This window comes from Benincasa hispida, chromosome 12 (assembly GCF_027475165.1).
Source record: "Benincasa hispida cultivar pf3 chromosome 12, pf3_genome.v1.1, whole genome shotgun sequence".
NCBI lineage: Eukaryota > Viridiplantae > Streptophyta > Magnoliopsida > Cucurbitales > Cucurbitaceae > Benincasa > Benincasa hispida.
Window position 1 is genome coordinate 86439590 of NC_143489.1, and position 23612 is coordinate 86463201.

Sequence of the window (23612 nt, forward strand, 5' to 3'; positions counted from 1 at the left end):
AGAAAGGATGAGTTAGGAAGCCTAGTGAGTGGTATTTTCATACAAACATAGGGATTTTATCTTTGGAAATACTTTCGACATACATAAGAAAGATCAATATAATAACCAAATCTTTCAATAGTCCACTAAACTTTTCAAACATACTTCATCAAATAATCCTCTACAACATAGCAGATCAAATTATGATAGGAAATATTGGAAACATATGCAAATCAATGTAATAGCATGATTTTGGGAATATCTAAGGGTTTGGGGTCAGAGAGAGCTAGCATGTGCTAGGCTTTCACTAGTAAGATAAGATTGTCTCTTACTAAGTGATTATGTCATATCATTGCATTGTAGGAATCATGTGTTGAAGTGGAAGGCATAATAGGCAACCCGAGGCTAGAACTCAAAATGCTACTAGAGGACAAAACAAGGAAGGTGAGGTGAATCTAGTCATCCTCAAGTAGAGATGGATATGGAAGAACAACTCTTGTATAGGTTTGCTCAATGGTTAGCTGCAGGGTTAGGAGTAGCACAACTAGATTATGAGAAAAGGTATGGAATAGAACGGTTGAAAGCCTTATGGGTAACAACTTTTGAAGGAACCACATATCTAGCAGATGTTGAAGCCTGAATAAATCTTATTAAAAAAAAAATTTGCAGGGTGATAAGATGCCCTGAAATAGGAAGGTAACACTTGTCGTCTTCTTGCTGCAAAAAGAAGCAGAAGGTAGATGACGAGTAACTAAAACCAGGTGAATCAGTATAGATGAACCTACTTGGGCTGAGTTTGAAAAGGCTTTTTATGAGAAGTATTACTCACGATCCTTCTGTGATGCAAAACAAAATGAGTTCTTGAAACTCGTACAAGGTTCCATGATGGTGCCTGAGTATGAGAAAAAATATACTGAGTTATCCAATTATGCTATCAATATAATTGAAGATGAGATTCGAGAGGTGTAAACGGTTTGAAGACGGATCAATAAACTGAGTTCTTTGAGAAGAAGGAAAATTTGAATTGCTGTCAAAAGGAAAGGAAATTTTGGTTGAAAACAGAGCTACATACTGAAAGGGTTATAACCAAAAGAATGTTGTGAAGAAGAAGAATGTTGCTGCATGAGAATAAACTATATAACTTGTAGTGTTGGCAGCATAAATTCTAGTGTTAAAAGAGGAACTTGATGTCTGTGAAGAAGAACTAGCACAAAATCAAAACCTTGAACAAACAAAGATTTGAGCTATTGAAAACCCAAATTGAACAACTAATCTTGTGAGTGGTTATTTTTCAAGTAGTACGAATTTATGATTTTTGATACAACCTTGGCATGATCCATTCTACGAAAACCATGCTTTTACAAATGTTTTGATCAATGTTTTCCGATGCTCATGAAATTTTTATGATTTGGATTTGTGAAATGTGATTGAAATCTGATTTATCTAAGCATGATTTTGATGATAGTTCATGAAGAATATGGTTTTGAAAGCCATGGTGTTGAGGGTAGATTTGATAAACTGTATGGAGTTAAAATGTGTATTATATATGAAAGTTATTTTGGTGATTACTGGATAAGTGAATTTGGAACCTTAGAGGTGATTGCCCATACTACATGACTATGTTTCTATAGCATCGCACGAAATAGTCAGAGGATCTTTGGATCTAGTTTCTGAGCCTGTGGACGGAACCTCATATGGGATGGTCAGAGGATCTTTGAATCCGGTTTCTGAGCCTATGGTACAGGTTGGAAGTGACTTCTAACAGTTGATATGTGTTCTATAACTAGATAGGATGTTTGAGGAATATGGATCATGCCATTGAATAAGTTTAAATATTTCAAGTGTTTATGAAGAATGAAATGTTATTCAATGTGCTATATGTTGCAAAGGGTTTTCATGAATGATATGATTGAGCTCTATGCATTATGAAGCATTGTTGGATGATTCTTGCTTCGTAGGATTATCGATGATTTGTAAATATCAATGAGTTAATGAAATGTTTAATGGTTTTCACTATATTTTAGAAAGAGAAAACGTATGTTAATATAAAACTATCCTTCCACTGAGCTTCCTAACTCATTCTTTTCTTTTTGTTCTCCCCGTCCCTCGTCCACCTCCCCCAAGGCACCTGACACTTAAGATGAAGTTTGCCACATCATCAATAGAGTAACTTACTTGTATGACATGGGATCCTCTTAGTTAGCATGTACATTATGTAATGTAGAACTGATAGAGGGTATGTTATAATTAGTATATGTAAGTGTGAAATATTGTATAGTTTAATGGTGTTGTTTATAAGAAGAGAGTTATTATTGTGTTTAAATGAATATAATATATTATGGTAAGTTATATGAAATGTCTTATCAGGTTAATCACGTACAAATGGACAGTAAATGTAAAAAAAGGGTTGATGTATACTGTATTCACGTCTCTTTCTAAGTTAAGAGGATAGTAGGGGGATGTTACAAGAAACCATTAATTTATTTTGGAAATGTTGTTATTTCAACCCTAAATTTTTATGCATTTTTGTTTAATCTTTTTCACCTTTTGCCATTTTTTATTTTATTTTTTTAAGTTTTCATTTGTGTTTGAATTAAATTTTCATGTTATCATTCAATCATGTCAAAAGACACCCTTGAGAATCCACAAATTTATTTTGGATAATTTATTATTTTAACTCTAAATCTCTGTACATTTTTTGTTTAATTTTTTTAGATTATTTGAGTGAAACACTTAAATCTTAAATTTGCATGGATTTAAACTAGGTTGAATATTTTTAAATTATTTTTTTAATTCCTAATCATTGAAATTAGAGGATATATATATTTGTTAGATTTTAGATGGAGATTCATTTGATTATGAAAAGTCAAGAGGTAGCCTGAAGAATCCATGAAAGGTAACTTTGAAAATTCATCAATATATGTCTCTTACTTGGAGATAATTTTGTTATTATTTCAACTATGAATATTTATGCACTTTTGTTTTGTTGTTTTTTTTTTTCAACTAAGAATATTTACGAACTTTTGTTTGCTTTTTTAGATTTAGAATTGGATTTTTTTCCGTTAAATCTTTCATGTGTATCAATTTTTTAAATAATTTTTTATAAAAAATTTGTAGCCATCGAAATTAGACACCTACACAATAGGCTAGATTGTTTGTTTTAAATAAATAGAGATTCATTTGAAATCATTATGCATTTTTGTTTTTTTTACCTTTTGCCAATTTTCCTTTATTTTTTTTATTTTTATTTGTATTTGGATTAATTTTCAAGTTAACCTTCAATCGTGTCAAAAGACAACGTTGAAAATCCATTAATTTATTTTAACATAATACATCATTATATGCCTTTTTATTTTTTGGATCATTTCACATAATAAATAGATGTATTTATTTTTCCTTATCCCAAACTAATCAAATGATATATATATATATACATATATATATATAGTTTTAGTTATTATGTTTTTCATTACTTTTAAATTTAACCATATTCATTTAAAAATTTATATTCTAAAGATTTATAATTGTGTCTAAACTAGTAAATTAAAAAAGAGGCAAACGGGCCCTGCCTATTTCACTTTCCTAAAAGAGGAATTAGGAAAATGAACATTTCCAGATGTGGACTCATCCTTTCCATTGTATAAATTTAACAATAACATATCCTATTTCTATAAGAAGAAAGATTAAAAAAAGAAAAAAGAAAAAGAAAAGAAAAAAAGAAAAAGAAAAAGAAAAGGCGCGTGGAATAGACGCGAGAACGCGGTAATGGAAGAGTGATGAAATGGGGCCATATGGATTGAGGTTGTGATTGGTGTTCAGTTCTGCAAAGTGTACGGAACCAATAAAAAACTTTGTTTGTAACATAGTACTTACCCGCCCTGCCCGGCTGCCCGGCTGCCCGTCAGACCTGCCACCTCCGACGCTCTCTATACAAACGCAAACGCAAACAAAAACACAGAGTGTACGGACAATTCCCCAATTTCCTTTTGTAAACAAAATGAAAGCAAATTCCCCTATTTCACTTTCCTTTTCCACTCCTGACTTTCCCTCAAAATTCTAATTCCCATTTTCCATTTCTTTCTCTTTCTCTGTTTGTTATGATTCTCCCTCTTTACTTTCTCTAACCTCTCTTCTTCATTTTTTTTTCCTAAACAAGAAACTTTGAAATTTTTTGGATGGATAATCTCACCTTTCTCTCTTCTTCTTCCCCTTTCCAAATATTTCCCATTCTTTCCATTTTCTACTTAATTCTCCAAACTGGGTTTCTAAATTAAGAACCCAGATCAAACCAATCCAATATTGCCTTCTCTTGATCTGTTTCTGTTCTAATTTCTTCTAATAATCATGTCCCCCTCAGTTGAACCACAACACCCTTCTTCCCTCTTCTTTTCAAGTTTTGCTTTACATTAATTTCTGTTTTTTTTTTTTTTTTTTTTTGCTTCTATTTCAAGATTTTTGTTTTTGTTTTTGGGTTTCTGTTTCCTTTTTGGTGGTTGGTTTTGAAGCCAAGGGAGGGAGATTATTTGGAGCTTTGTGGTCCTTACTTACTACTCCTTGCTTCCTTTCTTCATCTTGTGGCCTTGGATTTTTCTTCTCCTCCTTTCCCAATTTCTCATCACTGGTTTCACTATGCTTCCCATCATCTCCTTATCTCTCTGTCTTCATCTATAAAATTCATCACCCTCCCCCTTTCTTTACCCATCTGGGTTTTCTCTTGAGATCCATCTCAAATTCCCTCCTACAAGACCATCTGGTAAGGGTTTGTTTTTATATTGTACTAAATGGGAGGAGGGTAATAACTTTTTCCATCTCAGTTTCTTCTGTCATTTTCACTGCTCTCAACATTTAAAACAAGACTTTCTTTTTGTTTCCAGAGGGGTTTCCATTTTCCAATCGAGTAAAAATGGTGAGAGGAAAGACTCAGATGAGGCTAATAGAGAACGCTACAAGCCGCCAAGTCACCTTCTCCAAGAGGCGTAATGGTTTGATGAAGAAAGCTTTTGAGCTTTCAGTTCTCTGTGATGCTGAGGTTGCTCTTATCATCTTCTCCCCTAGAGGAAAGCTTTATGAATTTGCTAGCTCAAGGTACCAACCTACTATTACTATTATTCATAACTATACATTATATTTAATGGGGCCTCTCTCTCTCTCTCTCTCTCTCTCGTTTTTTCTTTTGCTCTGAAGAAATACACAATTTACTTTCTTCTTTATTTTTGTTTTATTTTGTTTTTTCTTAGCCCTCTATTTTTTGTACTACCAAGTTTATTGATGGCTTGTGATCTGAATTTGAATCTCTTTGCTTCACTTTAATGGCTACTCTTGGAAATAGGGTTTTCTTCCTGTATGTAAGCTAATTTTTCAGTTAAAAATGAGTGAATAAGAAGAAGAAAATTTGAACTGTCATACACGCTCAAGTAGTATAAAAATTTTTGAGAATGCATAGGTGTTTTGATTTGATGGGAATGAATTTTCATGGAAAATAGTAAGTGATTTAATTTGAGATAAGTAGGATAGATTTATTTTTCAAAACCATACTTCTTTTTTTCCCTTTCTATGTCCAAACTGTTAGGATCCATGGAATTAAAATGATAATGTTCTTCTTTTAACCATTACCCTAAGCCTGATTTTTGCTGTTGTTTTCAATGAAATTATTGGAAGAAGTGAAAAGGGTTTGTACTATATACTATATATATAACCACAGTATTAACTGCTCTCACAAACTGTGCTTTTACTGTTTGATTTATATTAATTTAATTTATCAGTAGATTCCTTATATAGATTATGAACAGAAGCAAAAGTCTCTGCAATGGCTGCTCCTTTTTAGAAACCTATTTCTGAGTTTTGGGAATTATTTAATTTACTTTTTTTCAGTCAATAGTTTATTAGTTTGTTTTTAAAAAAGTTATTTTTTTTTCTTTTTCTTGTTTCATTTCTTATGTTCTTAGACTATATGCACAGATTCATAATACAGTGATCTAATCTCATGATAACACTAATATTTATAAATTTCTTACTTCGCTATAGCCATAAACTTTAGAGTTTTCCAGGGAAATATTGTGTCATCAATATTCCTAATGATCATATAGTATTTTTGTCATTTTGCACTCTTAACATTGCAAAGCATGGCCTTCATTTCATAGTGTCTTCTTTGTTCTTCACTTATAGCTTGTTATATTTCTCGGTTTATATTTTTATTATTACAACATTTTAATAACGTTGCTAATAATTATTGAATGGTCTTGGATTTCTGTTCTAAGTTCTATAAGTTTTGGTTAGGTTTTCTTCATATGATGAAGAAGATTGTTGTATGCATGTAAGATAGAAAAACTATGTAATCATTTGGTTCAGACTTGGGAACCAATATTTGTATGATGTCACCTGAATAGTTCAGTGTATTAATATCATTGCAGATTTTTTCCAGCATGATATTAATGGTGACTGGTCTATGTTCTACCGTGTGTGCAAAACTTGTAGAATAATGCATATCCTTAAGGTAGTGATATAGAGTCACTTTAGTTTGGAGACTTAAGTTTATAACCTTTGCCCCAGATTATCCTATTCAACCTAGGACGAGATGTGACTAGGAGTACAGCAAAAAATCGAAAAATCGAAAAATTAATTGAACCAAACTGATCCACTAATTTGATTTGATTTTTTAAAAACTGAACTTATTGGTATATATTTGGAGACAATAAAAAAGTACTGGTTCGGATTGGTTTTTGCTTGAAATGACCAATAAAAAACGAAACTGAATTGAACGTATATATATACGACCTTAAAAATTCAGTCTAACATTAGGTAGAGATGTCATTCCCCGTCCTCATCCCGCTCTCCATTTCATTTCCCATCCCTATGAAATTCCCCATGGAGATCAGGGTGGGGATTCCAGGGAAATTTTTTCTGTTAGTTTTTTTTTAAAAAAAAACCAATTAATTTAAATCACTAATGGGGGAAAAGTTTAAATAAGTAATTAACTCTATCACTAAATTATTTATTATGTTAGTTTTACGTGACAATTTGAATTTAAAGATAAATTAATCAAATTTTAGCCTAAAAAGCCTAATCAATTTTTGAGTAGAAAGAAATAAATATAAATCAAATTATCCACCTATATAATCTAAATTTAAATATTCAATTTAAACATATTCATTATCTTGATCAATAAACAATCCAACTTGAAATTTAAATGTAATATTATATAGTAATGATAATAATAACATAACATTAACTAATTATACTAAATAAATATATAGAGGCTAACCAGGGCGAAGACGGGGATGGGGAATGCATTGCCCTACTCACTCACCCATTCTCCAATTCTCCATCCCGTTCGGGGCGGGACTCTGAAAGACCTTATCTCCATGGAGAAATTGGACATCTTTAACGTTAGGTATATCTTTAGTATTGTGTAGCATGTATGTTATGTGATGGAAAAAAGTCCCATTTCAATCTATAAAAGAAAAAATGTTTGGCCCAATTTTAATTCGAAAATAGTAAAAATGACCCATTCAAAATAAAAGTGGAAAAAAAATTAGAAGAAAAAAAATAAAAAAATTAAGAACCAAATAAATAATAAACTCAATCAAATAAAAATCAATCAATCGATTTTATTTTTTATTGAACATCAATTTGGATCTCTTAGAACATCAATTTGGATCTCTTTTTTATAAAATCGATTAGTTTATACTTACTTAGTCCAAAACCACTATCACTCTCAGACGTGACGACAAAAGCTCCAAAGTGTGCAAAGAATTTTACTGTCTGACCTTTTCTCGTCTTTAAACCTAACTTATGTTATAGGTTCATGAAACTTAGGATTCACATTGTGATAAAAGCTAATAAAGTTTTTTTTTTTTTCCTTTTGAAATAGAAAAGATCTTATTGCAGTTATTAGAATGTATGTTTGACTGAAATAATGGCTAATAAGAACTATAATAACATCTTAAATAGGTCTTTTTTTTTCCTTCCCTAATAAGGTTTGAGATGATATTATCTTGAAAATCCTCTTAACCCTAATCCTTTTGGACGCCCTAATTTTATTCATAGAAGAAATCTCTTATGATCACTCCTTCCATAGTCGAAGAAACAGTCGATTCCACGAAAAAAGCTCTGTCCAACTCTCAAAAGTCCGCCCTCTTTTCCACTGTCATCTATATCTTCGTTTTGTTCATTTTAGATTGGTTAGTTCTTCAATTTAGATTCTGACTTTTAATAAATCTCAAATTTTATCTCAAGTTTATTTTTATTTTTATTTTTAATTATTTATTAATATTTTTACTATAAACTTTAAAAATATATTTTTATATATTTTATTGTATGAAAATTATTATCATTATTTTACTAATTTCGATGAAATATAACTTCATAACTAAATTTAAGACTTATTGAAAGTACTTGGACTAAGATTAAACATTTAAAATGACAAAGATTAAAATTTAACAAACTCTAAAATAAAGGGACTAAAATAATATTTTAACTTTCTTCTGGTGTGGAACTTTCACATTATTAGATTGACCTAAGGTATTTCTTGATAGCAATATCTTACATGTAAAGTTGGAGGGATTCAAACCTATGAACTTTTTGTTGAGAGTATATGTCTAAGTTAGTTGAACTATATTACGTTTGGGTTTGCCAACTTTAATTACTCTTATTCTTTTTTTAAAAGTATTTGTTTTCAAAATCAATAGCATAAATACCATTCTGCTTCATCAGCAATAACATAATTGTTCTTACGTTTGATATTCATTTGTTGGACCATTTATAAATTTTCAAGTCTACAAAACAAGGGAAATATTGCGGTATTGATAAAAGATTAAATTTATGATAAGCCATCCAAAACAGTATCATTGTGGAGAAAGACAACTTTCAAATCACACCTTCAATTTATATTCTTCGATTTGTTTAAACATTCTTATTGAAAAATCATGTGGTGATCATTCTTGGCTATTTAGCATACAAACAAAATAAATATGAATATTGATCTCTGCATAAGCTCATTTAATTTGTTTCATATCCTTTCCAAAGAAAGAGTCTGATTTTCTGTCACTTTTCTGCTTTCTGCTTCAGCATGCAGGGAACTATAGAGCGTTACAGAAAGCATGCAAAAGCCAAAGAAGCCCTGGATCCTCCATCTGTTAATAATATTGTACAGGTTTTTTTCTTTCATTTTCATCTCCATTATTCTGAGTGTCCCACCTATTTTTCAATTAAAAACATATAACCATCTTAATAATGCTTGCATCAAGTAAAACCCATTTGTAAAGGCTAGGGATAACGAGCCCTTCAACATACCTCTACAATGCTATGATATTTTCTACTTTAGGCACAACCTTCATAGTTTTGTTTTGGTTTAACCCACAAAAAATCTCATACCATGATAGTTGTCCTCAATTATATAGTATAGATTTTCCCCTTACCCAGCCAAAAATTCTTCATACCATTGGAGATAGTTGTTATCACTTGTATACCATAAATTTTTCCTTTATCTAGCCAATGTAGAACTTTGGTCACACTCCAACAATCTTTCCCTCCAGCGAAGGACCACCAAAGTGTCCCATCAATAGTCATCTATCCATTTTTACTCTCGAGTAATCACTTTTAACAAGGCCAACTCTTTTCACCGGAGCTCATTCCATGTCGATTAACACAAATCACAATGATTATCATCAAGGCACATTGACATGACTAACTGTAAGGGGCATGTCTCTACAATAGTATGATATTGTCTATTTTGAACATAACCATAATGGCTTTATTTTTTATTTTACCTAAAAGACCTCGTATCATTAGAGATGGTTGTTCTCACTTATATAATATAGCTAGATCTTTCCTTTACTAGTTTGGTCACAGTAAAACTTGTTGGGTATGAATGTTCTTGTGGCTGTTGTTTTTCCCGATTGTGTTGGATGTTTTATTTAGTTGACGGGGCCTTTGGACACTTTGGCAATGTGCTTGTGTTTTTTCTTGGTAGCTTGATTTTGCAGGTATCCATGGATTAAGTGTGACACGTATTAAAGAGGTGAAACTTTGCAATAAAATTTCTTTTACCGATCAGTATCCATAGTCCGTTTGTGGAGGTCTTGAGCTAATTTTTTCGTGCTTATAATTCGAGAGTTAAACTATGGATTATAAAGATTAGTGGCATATTTAGGAAGAATCAGAATCACATTTTTCATGTTGAATATCATTTCAAGGGAAGTGAGATGTGTTGAAAAGTAAACATGTTTTAATTAGATGAATTATGGATGAATTAATTTATGAGAGAGAAAAATTAAAAGATGAGAGTTAATTAAGTATGTTTACTTAAGAATTAATTTAGTAGAGTTTTCACATGAATTAATTGTAGGATTTTAATTGTTCTATATATATTTAATTAGGGTGTGAGTTATGTATTTAAATTTATTAATGACAATCCAATAAATAGGATTGACATTTACATTGTTGATGTATCCAAGTGTGTAGAGAAGAACACACAAAGAGAGTTCAATCAAAAGTGTGAACAAAGTTTGAAGAGTCTTTCAATTAAAAGTGTTTTTGTTTCCTCTCAAATAATCGTTTGTTGGTTATTTATTTGTGAGTGTCCATCACATGTTTCCAATAAAGTGGTATCAGAGCTTGAGTTTGAAAAACAATAATTGTTTTGCAAATAACAGATAACAATATGGTTCCCTTCCAAGTGCCTCGATATTTGAAAAAAAATTATAGCAGTTGGTGTATTCGTATGAAAACTTTACTTAATTCACTTGTCAATAATGGTTATGAAGAACCAGAAAGTGATGCGACTTTAAATCAAGCTCAACGAAAAGCTTTGCAAAATACAAGAAAAAAGACCAAAAGGCTCTCACCATCATTCATCAAGTCATCGATGATCCAAATTTTGAGAAGATTTCTGAAGCTCACTAGCCGATGTCATTTTTAATTGACTTAGTTAGAAAAGTATGGAGATTTTAAGTAGCAAGAAGTTTCTTTACGATACAGATTTCTTTTCAATTTCCCTGGTCGAGGCGGATCCCTTTTTTGAATTTAGGGAGACTCCTATCCGATTGACAAGAGATGCTTGCTTGAGGCCTTGCACTAAGCACATACTCGGAGAGGGTCGCGAAGTGCAACTACTGCACATCAACCATGACAAATTTTGGAGAATATATACAAAGGAGTAGATCGAGTCAAGAAGGTTCGCCTCCAAAAATTGAGAGGTGATTATGAATTACTACATATGAAGGAATCTGAATTGGTTTCAAATTATACTTCAAGATTGCTAGCAGTAGTAAATGAAAGGAAAGATGTGGTGAGACGACAGATGATGAGCAAGTGGTAGGAAAGATATTTTGCTCATTGGATGAAAAATTCAATTTCATTGTTGTAACTATTGAAGAATCAAAGGATTTGAGTACAATGTCCATTGATCAACTTATGGGTTCCTTACGAGCCCATGAAGAGAAGCTTCTCAAGAAGAACAAACAAACAACTGAGCAACTTTTTCAGTCAAAGTTGCAGTTAGGAGATAAAGAAGATAGCTAAGAAAAAGGCAAGCGAGGTCAAGGACGTGGTAACAATCTTGGACATGGTAATTTCAGAGGTCGAGGTTGAGGAAAGTACGACCAAAGAAAATTTGATGAGTAATTCAAACTTTAATTCATCAAGAGGTCGTGGAACAAAATTATTCGAGGTCAAATGGAGAAAGATAAAGTAATGAAAAAAGATGTGATATAAGACAGATTGAATATTATAACTGTCATAAATTTGGCCATTATTTCTGGGAATGTAGGAATAAAGTAGAAGAAAATGCAAATTATGCTGAGAAAGATGAAGAAAACGGTGAGCCATCTTTGCTTCTAGCATGCAAAGATGAAGAAACATGTGAAAATAATGCATGGTATCTTGAGAGTGGTGCAAACAATATATGTGTGGATGTAAGTCAATGTTCGTAGAACTTGATGAATCTATTGGTGGTAATATTATATTTGATGATGCCACAAAAATTCCTGTTAAAGGAAAAGGTAAGATTTTGATCAACTTGAAGAATGAGAAGCATGAGTTTGTTGGAATATAAAGACAATATGCAAAGCGAAAGCAAAGATCAATAACGTTCTAATTACATTAAAACTAAATATAAGCATGCAAAAAAAGTTAGAAGATAAAACCTTTGTAGAATCCATTGTAATCTTCCTCTTTGTGCTTGATCAACACCACCAACGAAAAATCCTCGTTATTCTCCTATTGAAGAACACGGTTGTGGGACCATTTTGTTGGTGAAAGCTAAGGAATTTCACTCTAGTAAATAAGAGAGTAAAGGAGATTTTGTGGAAGAGATAATTTCAATATTCAAGGAAATATTAGTTTTTCTACATTTGAAAAACAAAACTATTTAAAGACAAAATACATGTAAAATCCTATCTTGCATTCTTCCACCTCAAATTCTACTAGCATGAAATCTCTAGGTGTCAGATTTGGAAGAGCCACTTCAAAAACCACTTAGTTAGTGGAAGAACCTAACAATTGGATTTTTCCACTAACTAATTTTTTATTATTAAAAAAATTTATAATAAAACAATTTTTTGACAAAATATGAAAGACTATTTTCATATTTAAAAATTATTTAATTAAAATAATTTTAATTAAATAAAATAAACAAATTTAATATCACATATTATATTGACTTTGACACCTAATTTTGATTAATTACATTAATCAAATTTCAAACACTTTCATGCTAATATTTATTTAAAACATACTCTCCAAAAACAATTAATTATATAAATGTAAATTATATCTCATATAAAATACAATTTTCCCTAAAGATCGAATTTGAACATTTCAAATTCTCACTTCACCTAGTTCTTTAATTTTGTCCGTATTGAGCTAGCAAGGAGACCCAATGGACCTAAGATCATGGGCTCTAACGATCCGAGACTAATCGTCAAACTCTTTAACCTAGTTAATCAACATTTGTTAACTAATAGAACTATCCACTATAGCCTGTAGGTGCCCATTTGATATAATCGTCGTCAATAAGTTGATCTTTCACAAGTTGTTCATAACCTTAGCTAGGTCAAATACCGAAACACCCCTGAGTTACATCTTTTCTCCTTAAGTACCACTGTCCCTCTAATGAATAATTGATTTAGGATCTTAATCACTAAATTTATTCTCTCTCAGGCCAATGAGAGGATGTGGCCCCTTGTTCAAGACCCAGGATCAACCCTTAAGGGAACAAACTTTCTACTATCCCTAAAATGGGTAGGAGTGAATTCCACCTTGCAAATTCTATGTCCCTGGCTATCTATCCAGTCTTATCCCTGAAATGGGAGGCATATTGAGCAACGCTGTTGAGCTTACCCTCATCTATGCAGATCAAAGGACAATCCTGAATAAACAGGAGTTCATAGACAGCTCGGGATTCAAATCAAGTTATCTAGGTCATAAAGAAGTGAATTAATCAGTGTTAACAGTAAACGGTATTATTATGTAATAATGATTATTTCATGGTCAGTCTTACACAATCTCATCGTGTAGAACACTCCCGCTCATATGTCTCTACATGAATGAACTGATCACATCATTTATGACACTTTACAACATTTGTAACAATCATAAAGCAGGTCATATTCAATAGTATCTCCATAAGTAGGTACCCAACCTAATCCAAGTACTATAGACTATTTAGGCTATTTTACTCCAACTTGATCCAGTTTATCTCTCTACATAAAGTAAAGTATTCATTACAATAGCCAAGGGTTCGTAGTCTATTGGATTTAGAGTTATCAATTCATTTTCATTTAATAACATTTGTCTGAATAAAATTCATGTATGTTTACTGTTAACAAACTACGAGTTTTAGAACATTCAATCCAACAGAGTTTATCTATAATGTTTATTATGTGCCTAATATGAAGAACAATATTTTGAGTTCGGGACAACTCTTAGAGAAAGGCTATAATATTTTGATGAAAAATTATAGTCTTTTGATAAGGAATAATCGTGATAATATGATTGCTAAAATGCAAATGGCGAAGAATAGAATGTTTTTATTAAACATTCAAACTGATGTTGCTAAATGTTTGAAAGATCCATCTTGGGTTTGGCACTTGAGACTTGGGCATTTAAACTTTGATGACTTGAGACTATTAGCAAGGAAGAACATGGTAAAAGGATTGCATATGTCAAACATCTAGATCAATTTTGTGAAGGTCATCTTTATGGAAAGCAAACAAGGAAAAGTTTTCCACAAGAATCTTCTTCAAGAGCAAGGAGACTGCTAGAGTTAGTTCACACTGATCTCTGTGGACTAATTAAACCAAGTTCTTTTGGTAAGTACAATTATTTCTTATTATTCATTGATGATTTTAGTAAAAAAAAACTTGGGTTTATTTTGTCAAAGAGAAATCAGTAGTATTTGGCATGTTCAAGAGATTTAAAGCTCTTGTCAAAAAAGAAAGTGGTCATTACCTAAAAGTCTTGAGATCATACAGGAGAGGAGAACTCACTTTAAATGAATTCAAAGATTTTTGCACAGAAAATGGAATTCGTCGGCCTATGACAGTTCCATGGACTCCTTAATAAAATGGTGTTGTTGAGAGGAAGAATAGAGTGATACTCAATATGGCTCGAAGTATGTTGAAAAGTAAGAAGATACTAAAAGAATTATGGGCACAAGCTATTGAATGTGCTATATACTTGTCCAATCGTTCTCCTACTAGAAGCTTGTGGAACAAAACGACTCAACAAGCATGGATAGGAAAAACACCATCCATTTCTCATTTGAGAGTATTTGGAAGTATTGCTTATGCATATATACTTGATCAAAAGCGTAGGAAGCTCGATGATAAAAGTGTGAAGCATAATTTTGTTGGCTATGATGCAAGTCAAAAGGCTATAAGCTTTATAATCTTGCTATAGAGAAGACAGTGGTAAGTAGAGATATTGTGTTTGATGAAGAAGCAACATGGAATTGGAATGGTGAACCAAATGAGTATAAGTTTTTATTTTTTTTCCTAATGATGATGATGAAACTAGTAAATTTGCTTCTCCATCAACACCACCAATGTTGCCAATCACTCCACAACTAAACATACTTTCATCATCTACAAGCTCAAGTGAAGGGTATCATGGCATGAGAAGTTAATGAGACATATATGGTGAGATTGAAGAGTTAAGTCAAAGTTTTAACAATCTTACTATTTTTTGTCTATTTGGTGGCAGTGAACCTTTGAATTTTGAAGAAGCTTTAAAAGATAAAAAATGGAAGACTGCCATGGATGAAGAGATAAAGCCATATAGAAAATGATACATGGGAACTTTCTATTCTTCCAAGTAGAAAGAAAGCAATCGGTGTCAGATGTGTATTCAAGACAAAAAGAAATGAAAAGGGAGAAGTGGAGAGGCACAAGGCAAAATTAGTTGCAAAAGGTTAGTCTTGAAGAAAAGGCATGGACTACGATGAAGTATTTGCTCTTGTTGCTCGCTTGAAAACCATAAGGTTGTTAATTTCAATTGTTGCTCAAAGTAAACGGAAGATCTTTCAAATGGATGTTAAATCAACATTCTTGAATGGATATTTGGAAGAAGAAGTATACTTAGAGCAACCTCTTGGCTATGTTGTGAAAGATCAAGAAGATAAAATCTTGAAATTAAAGAAGGCATTATATGGATTGAAGCAGGTGTCTAGAATGTGGAATAGCAGAATCAACAGATATTTCTTTGACAATATATTTGAGATGTCCTTATGAACATTCTCTATATATTAAGACTAATGGTCATGGAGATATTTTGTTGGTTTGTCTGTATGTGGATGACTTAATTGTTACAGGAAATTGTGCAAGTATGTTTGAAAGTCTCAAGAAGACAATGACCGAAGAATTTGAAATGACAGATATTGGGTTGATGTCATATTATCTTGGCATTGAGGTGAAGCAGCCAGAGGAAGGTATTTTTATCTCTCAAGAACGATATGCTAGAGAAATTCTAGAGAAGTTTAAGATGATCAATTTTAATCCTGTTACAACTCAAATTGAAGTTGGGATAAAATTGTCCAAATATGTGAAGAAGAGGATGGTGTTGATCCTTCATATTTCAAAAGCTTTATTGGAAGTTTGAGATATTTGATTTGCACACGATTGGATATTCTTTTCAACGTTGGATTGGTGAGTCTATTTATAGAATCTCCTACAATTACTCATTTGAAAATGGCAAAGAAAATTCTTTGTCACCTCAAAGGTACGCTTTATTATGGATTAATTTATTCTCCATCTAAAGAATTCAAGCTTGAAGGTTATTGTGATAGTGATTGGGCTAGAGATGTTAATGACCGAAAAAGTACAAGTGGATATGTGTTCTTTATTGGTAATACTGCATTTACTTGGAGTTCTAAGAAGTAACCTATTGTGACATTATCTACTTGTGAGGTAGAATATGTTGCTGCAATCTTATGTGTTTGTCATGCAATTTGGTTAAGGAATTTGCTGAAAACAGTTGGAATTTTGCAAGATGATGCAACTGTGATCCATGTAGATAAAAAGTCAACAATTGCTCTAACAAAGAATCCAGTGTTTCATGATCGTAGAAAGCATATTGATACAAGATTTCATGTTATCAGAGATTGCATTTCAAGAAAGGAGGTTCAAGTTGGATATGTGAAGACTAAAGATCACATTGTGGATATTTTCACGAAGCCTCTCAAAGTTAATGTGTTTAACAAGTTAAGAACTTTACTTGGAGTTTTCAGAAAACATGTTTAAGGGTGGGATGTTGAAAATTAAACATGTTTTAATTAGATAAGTTATAGATGAATTAATTTATGAGAGTTAGAAAAATTAAAAGATGAGAGTAAATTAAGTATGTTAATGTAAGAGTTAATTTAATAGAGTTTCACATGAATTAAGTGTAGGATTTTAATTGTTTCATGTATAATAAAGGTGAGAGTTATGTATTTAAATTTACCCATGACAATCCTATAAATAGGATTGACATTTACATTGTTGATGTATCCAAGTGTATAGAGAAGAACACACAAAGAGAGTTTAATCAAAAGTGTTAACCAAGTTTAAAGAGTCTTTCAATTAAAAGTATTTTTGTTTTCTCTCAAATAATCATTTGTTGGTTATTTATTTATGAGTGTCCATCACCCGCTTCCAACAAGATGTAGAGATTTTATGTATAGATTTGGGTGTTTGTCCCTAGTATTGATGTTTTCAAGTGACCTATTATATTTTTGTTTTGTTCTAAAGAGAGTAAGAATATAACCTGTTGCCGAAGTTCATGATTTAATTTGATGAAACTAAGGTTAAAATGAATTATCTAGGTAAGTAACCACATTTTATGATCCACATTGAATAATGTTTTGCAGTTGGAGCATCTGAATCATGAAGAAGCAGCTAGCCTGATGAAGAACATAGAACAACTTGAAGTTGCAAAACGGTTAGATAATTACATAGAACATAGAACAGTTAATTACTTCTTTTTGTTGTTGGTTAAATAATTGAACTTCTTGTAATGCATGAATCGGGGCTGGTCTTAATCCATTAATTTGAATGATATAATAATAATATAAATTACAGGAAAATGTTGGGGGAAGATCTAGGATCTTGCTCCATTGATGAACTTCAACAGCTTGAACATCAGTTGGAGAAAAGTGTTTGCAAAATTAGAGCCAGAAAGGTTTTCATTTTTCAGTTCTCTTTCTCTAGAAAGTATCTCTCTATTCATTCAATACTCTTCCTCTCTAAACCACATGTTGATTTTTCAGATAGAAGTGTTTGAAGAACAGATTAAACAACTAAGGCAAAAGGTGAAAAGATTCAGTTCAACTACTTTTCTTTATTTTTCAGGATTTTTATGGGGAAGAAGTGTTTTTTTTTTATTTTTTATTTTTTCTTTTCATGATGGATAGTGCATTTGTAATAAGCCTTATGGTTGAAATGCAATGCAGGAGAAAATCTTGCAAGATGAAAATGCTAAGCTACTTCAAAAGGTAAACAAATTTCTAAGTACATTTATGGTTGAATGATTAAAAAAAAAAAAACCTATTGAATTTTGCCATTTGTTTCAAAAATACTATTGAGCTTTTAGTGTAGAAATCTCTCATAATTTTGGCCAAAAATTAGAACTCAAACATATTCTAGGCTATTGTCACACTTCTTTCATATCTTAATTTTCATCTAAAAACAAATATTTTACTCTAAAGATAGCAAATATATTTTTGAGAGAATATAAATATCTTCTAAACAAATAATAAAGTCGAGGGTTTTTCTTTTTAATCTAAATTTGTAGTTTGCCTCAAGATTTTACAGTTAATAAAGTAAAAAAAGGGTGGGATTCATGGGTTATATTTTATATCAAGTCCTAAAATTTTAAGAACTAAGATGCAAATTGGTAAACAGTTTATAAACTGATTTTTTGTTTATAAGAAAATTGAAATTCATATTTAATTTAAAAGATTAGGAATCAAATTATTGAACATGAATCTTTATATCAAGATTAATACTTTACCGAATACTGTTTAAGGGAATTTGAAGTAATAAAACTTTAGGGATTAAAATGCAAAACCGGTTAAAATCCATTTTGTATTTAAAAGATTTGGGATCATATGGATTTTGTTGAAATTTATGTTGGGTTTATCATCCTTTTTAGATTCTAGCTTATTCATAAGAACAAGATTTTTTTGTTTTTTTGTTTTTTTTAAATGGTTGTTGGTAGGTTAAGGTATTATTTTGATCCATACATTTTGGATCTCATTTCATTTTTATTCTTGTATTGGCTATACATATTTTTAATAAAGTTTAAAATAGGTCATTTTTTCTGTATAGAAAAGATTGTTTAAAAGACATTGAGGTAATTGGTTAGGAGGGGTAATTTAATTTTGTTCACGAATAAGTTAAAATGTTAATAATATACTGTTTTTCTTTTCCCAAAATTATAATGTATGAGAAGAATTATGTAAGAATAATGAAATGTTTTGATTTAAAAATGACAGTGGGAAAGTGAGGGAGATGGAGGAGTAAATAATGAAGGAGAAAGAGGAGAGAAAATGTTAAACTATGCAGAAAGTAGCAGCCCAAGTTCTGAGGTGGAGACTGAATTGTTCATTGGGCCACCTGAAGCTAAGCCCAGAAGATTTCTTTCCCTTCACTGATTCATTTCCACTATACTCCCTTACCTTTACCTTTACCTTTTACCTTTTACCTTTACCTTACCTTACCTTTACCTTTACCTTACTTTATCTTACCTTACCTTACCCTTAATTAGTAATTACAATCTCTAATATTGCTCTTTTATCTTATATTAACAATAATGCTCCTTTTTCTGTTCCATAGAATGCTACCCACACTCAGAGAGACAGAATGGTATGAAAAATCTCTTTTCATTTTTCTTTCTTTCTGGAAAAAAAAGGGCTTGTAAATAATTCTCATTGGTCTTCAAGAATGGTAATGGAAGGATGTGGAAATATTAAAACTTTATGGAGATGTCTCTTTTTGTTGATTACCTATGGAAATCTATATAGTTGGAGTATACCATTTTTCAACAGATGTAGTGAAAGATCAATTGATTTATTATTAAATTAATTAATAATCAAGGAGGAGACGGTTTTATAACTGTCACCTTATGATCTTGTTAACCGATTTTGACGTGGGTTAAGGAGATAAGATACAAAAGGGTGTGGTTCAGTTTTCTGCTTCTCTCCAAAAAAAAAAAAAAAAAGCAAGATTCTCTTCTCTTCAATTTTACCATATCTTGGAAGAATTTAAACTATGGAGAAATGGAATTATCCTAGTGATAGTTGTCATTGATTGTTCTTCTTACTCGGGCCTTCTATTTTTGTTTCTGCTGCACACTTCAAGAGGTTAGTGTTATTTAAATTGAAATAAACCAACACTGGTATCAGAACAAGGTTGATATATAGTACATTTGAAGAGCTTTACGTTGATATATTATATGCTTATTTTAGCAGAGTATCAAAGAAGTTTTGAACTTTTGAAAGGTTTTTTTTTTTAATGTAGTACCACGTTTTTTTTTTCCTTTATATTTTTTTTCTACATCTTGCTGCTGTTAAAAGAATAAAACTCATCCTTGGTATGTTGGTAGGCATGCATTCCTCTAATTCAAGGTGATGCGCAACATCGGTTAGAGTCTTAATTCCCTCGTTATGGGCAAGATGCACTTTCATGTGCTCCCAATTATATGGAAGGAATCTAATAGCTGCCTTAACCTGCTGTTTATATTGTGATTAGGGTGTTTCTTATGTGTCAAACTTAATTGTGAGTTGCCTAACTTTCATGATAGAAGTTCACCAAATTTCAACTTCAATGCAACCCCTATGTCTGTTGAAAGCGTTGACGAGCCTACTCTATATTCATTCTAAATCTCACAACTTTTAAGAGAAGAAACTTGTTCTCTTAGAAAACTCAAAAACGCACAGGAGAAGAATATTGTTCTCTTGAAACTCAGTTTCTTTTCAAACTTCAATTTACTTCTATTGATTTTGATTCTTTTATCTTGCATACAAATGATGGAAATGAACTCTTTATATAGTACTCAAGAGACACTTCCTAAAAGATACAAAATAAATATACATGTATACATATCATTCATGTACTTGAACAATTATATATATATAGAAATGCATGTAAATTAGAAATGTATCTAGGAATGTGTTATCCATAATGTATCTAGCTTATTAATTTCTGACATATCCCCTTAAGCTAGACTTCCCTGACTCCGAGCTTCTCTTTCATTTTCAAGAATAAGTCTGTCTTTAATGCTTTTGTGAATATGTCTGCAACTTGATCTTGTGTCTTGCAATACTTGATATATATTTCCCCATCTTTGATCAATTCTCTGATGAAATGACATATGATCTATATGTGTTTACTTCCATGAAAAACTGGATTCTTCGAAAGTGAAATAGATGATTTATTGCCACAGAATATGACGGTCCCTTTTTTTTTTAGGACACTTCAATTCATGTAGTACCTTTCTAAGTCAAAGTGCTTGACAACTAGCTACAGACAAAGAAATATATTAAGCTTCCGTTGTTGACAATGCTTCAACATCCTACTTCTTTGATGCCCACGAAACTGTTCCAGAACCAATATTAAGTACATACCCAGAAGTACTTTTGATCCATTGAATTTTTCCATTTCTCATCTTGAATTGCTTCTTCAAAGTATATAGGATCAACATCTGCAAATAAAGCAAAATCAACTTGTTCATCATCTTGTATTCTTCTTGAAGTATTGAATATTTCTTGTCTTCCTTGGAGTAGTTTCTTCATCACTTGTGGAGTGTGATGAAGAAGGTGAAGTCAGTGGTTGAGTCTCTTCAAGCTCTAAGTCTCGAGCATCTTCGTTGCCATTCATGTCAACAAGTAATGGATTCTAGTCTTTATTTAGTGCATCTTATTGCCAGAATTTTGCTTTATCGAACTTGACATCTCGACTAATAATAACTTTCTAACTTACAGGGTTGTATAATCTGTAAGCCTTGGAGTTCTCACTGTACCCAACAAAAATGCATTTTTCCGATTTATCATCTAGTTTACCTCTTTTCTCATATGAAATATGATAGTAAGTAATACACCCAAACACTCTTAGGTGACTAACAGATGGTTTCAATCCGCTCCATGCTTCTTGAGGAGTAATACCTTGCACACTTTTAGTTGAAGCTCGATTTAGGAGATAAACAGTACAAGTTACTGCATCTCCTCAAAATTGATCTAGAAGCTTCTTGGCCTTTAACATACTTCTTGCGAGTTCCATTATTATTATGTTTTTCCTTTCTGTAATTCCATTTTGTTGAGGAGTTTTTCGAATAGTCTTCTGATGCTTGATTCCATTTTCCTTCAAAAAATCTACAAAGACTATATATTCTCCTCCATGATCCGAACGTAGTGCTTTCAATTTCAAGTTACTTTCATTTTCCACCATTGCTTTGAATGTCTTGAAACATTCGAAAGTAGAGCTTTTTTCTTTTAGCAGATAAATCCATGTTTTTCGACTGTAGTCATCAATAAATGTGAGAAAATAACGATTACCTCCATGTGTAGTGGTTCTCATGGGTCCACATAAGTTGTATGGATAAGCTCGAGAGGTTTTGATGCTCTCCAAGAACCTCTAGTCGGAAATGAATTTCGATGATGCTTTCCAAAAACACATGCTTCACAAAGTTGACCTTCCTTTTTGATATTTGGCAATCCACTCACCATATGTTGTTGACACGTGTGAGAAAAAGTGTCAAAACTCAGGTGCCCGAATCGACAATGCCACAACGATGAAGAGTCATTTACTAAAGTCTCAAAACAAACAAGCTTCTCAAAGCATACTTTAATTGGAAACATTTTGTTGTGAGTCATGCGTACCTTCGTTATGAGACCTCCATTCTTGGTTCTAATCTCACATATGTTATCTTTAGAGATAACATCATGTCCTCTTAGGAGAAGTTGCCCAACACTTAAAAGATTGTGTTTGAGACCTAAAATATAATACACATCAGTAAATCTTTTTGCTCCCTTTTTTGTCTTGACAAGAATATCTCTTTTTCCTTTGACCTCAAGCTTCTTATTGTCACCAGTCTTCACTACATATTGATGAGATTCATCTAAAGATATAAAAATATCCTTTCTTCCTACCATGTGGTTACTACAACCACTATCAAGATACCATTTTTCCTCAGTGCTTGTTTCTTGGACGTTGAATATGAGGAAGAGAAGACCTTGATCATTATCCTATTGGTCATGCATTAGAGTGGTTTCTGCTTGATTAGAATTAGCCTTCTTAGACCAACAGTCTGCTTGAAATACCCCTAACGTCTACAATTGAAACATTATATGTGAGAAAAATCCCTATGTCCACCACTTCTGCCTCTTCCTCTATTTGAAGAAGATTGATTGTCTCTGTTCTCTGACTCTGAATTTGTTACGACGTTGGATCGTCCATTGCCTCTATAGCCACGCCCACCTCTTCTTCCACTGGATCGCCCTCTAGAGGAGGATTGCATATGAAAAGCTTCTTCTGAAGAAGTAGAATCAAACAACTTTAATCTGAGCTCGTGAGATTGAAGAGATCCCATTAAGCTATTCATGGAGAGAGTTGACAAATCTTTGGATACAACAATATACTCATATCTTCTAGTCATGTGATAACTGGCAGAAATTTCAATTATCATAAGCCTTTTATTTAGAATCATGAAGGCTAATAAGTAGAAAATACAGTGATAATACTTAGCATTTGCGAAAATTTGAGTTTTGCGTCGATTAACACCTAAATTCTCACTGACCCCAATATTATGCGTTACTCCAAGTCAAAGTATCTATTTTTGTAGCTATTGCAGGAATCAAACGCACGCATTTGAAATAAGCAATTGCAGACAAACGCATGCGCTGAAGCCAGGCGATCACAAAGACAAACGCATGCGTTGAAAGTTGGATCGCATGCATCCATCGCATGGAAGTTACGGTGATCGAATACGTCCATTGCATGAAAGTTGCGATGATCAAGCGAATGCAACAATCAATTGGGAATTGCGGCCACGGAGTGACAACCATAATAGAAGGACAATCGCAAGATGGGTAAAACGTGTTGATGCTTCAGCTGAATCAAGCTCGGACGCATACCTTGGGAGTATCAACAAGATAAGACGAT

General features: G+C 32.1%; 1 protein-coding gene across 2 annotated transcripts; it reads left to right on the top strand.

Annotated features, from left to right (window-relative positions):
• Positions 1-3934: 3934 nt before the first annotated feature.
• On the top strand, positions 3935-19458 carry AGL20 (AGAMOUS-like 20). 2 transcript variants are annotated; one of them, XM_039021399.2, is made up of 9 exons: positions 3935-4732; positions 4854-5064; positions 9046-9130; positions 9950-9997; positions 17324-17394; positions 17535-17634; positions 17723-17764; positions 17906-17947; positions 18950-19458. In XM_039021399.2, the coding sequence occupies exons 2-9, from the start codon at positions 4883-4885 to the stop codon at positions 19106-19108; spliced, it is 729 nt and encodes a 242-aa protein (XP_038877327.1). In that variant the 5' UTR covers positions 3935-4732; positions 4854-4882; the 3' UTR covers positions 19109-19458. The 2 variants fall into 2 exon arrangements, with proteins under 2 accessions (XP_038877327.1, XP_038877328.1); XM_039021400.2 differs by lacking the exon at positions 9950-9997.
• Positions 19459-23612: the final 4154 nt, after the last annotated feature.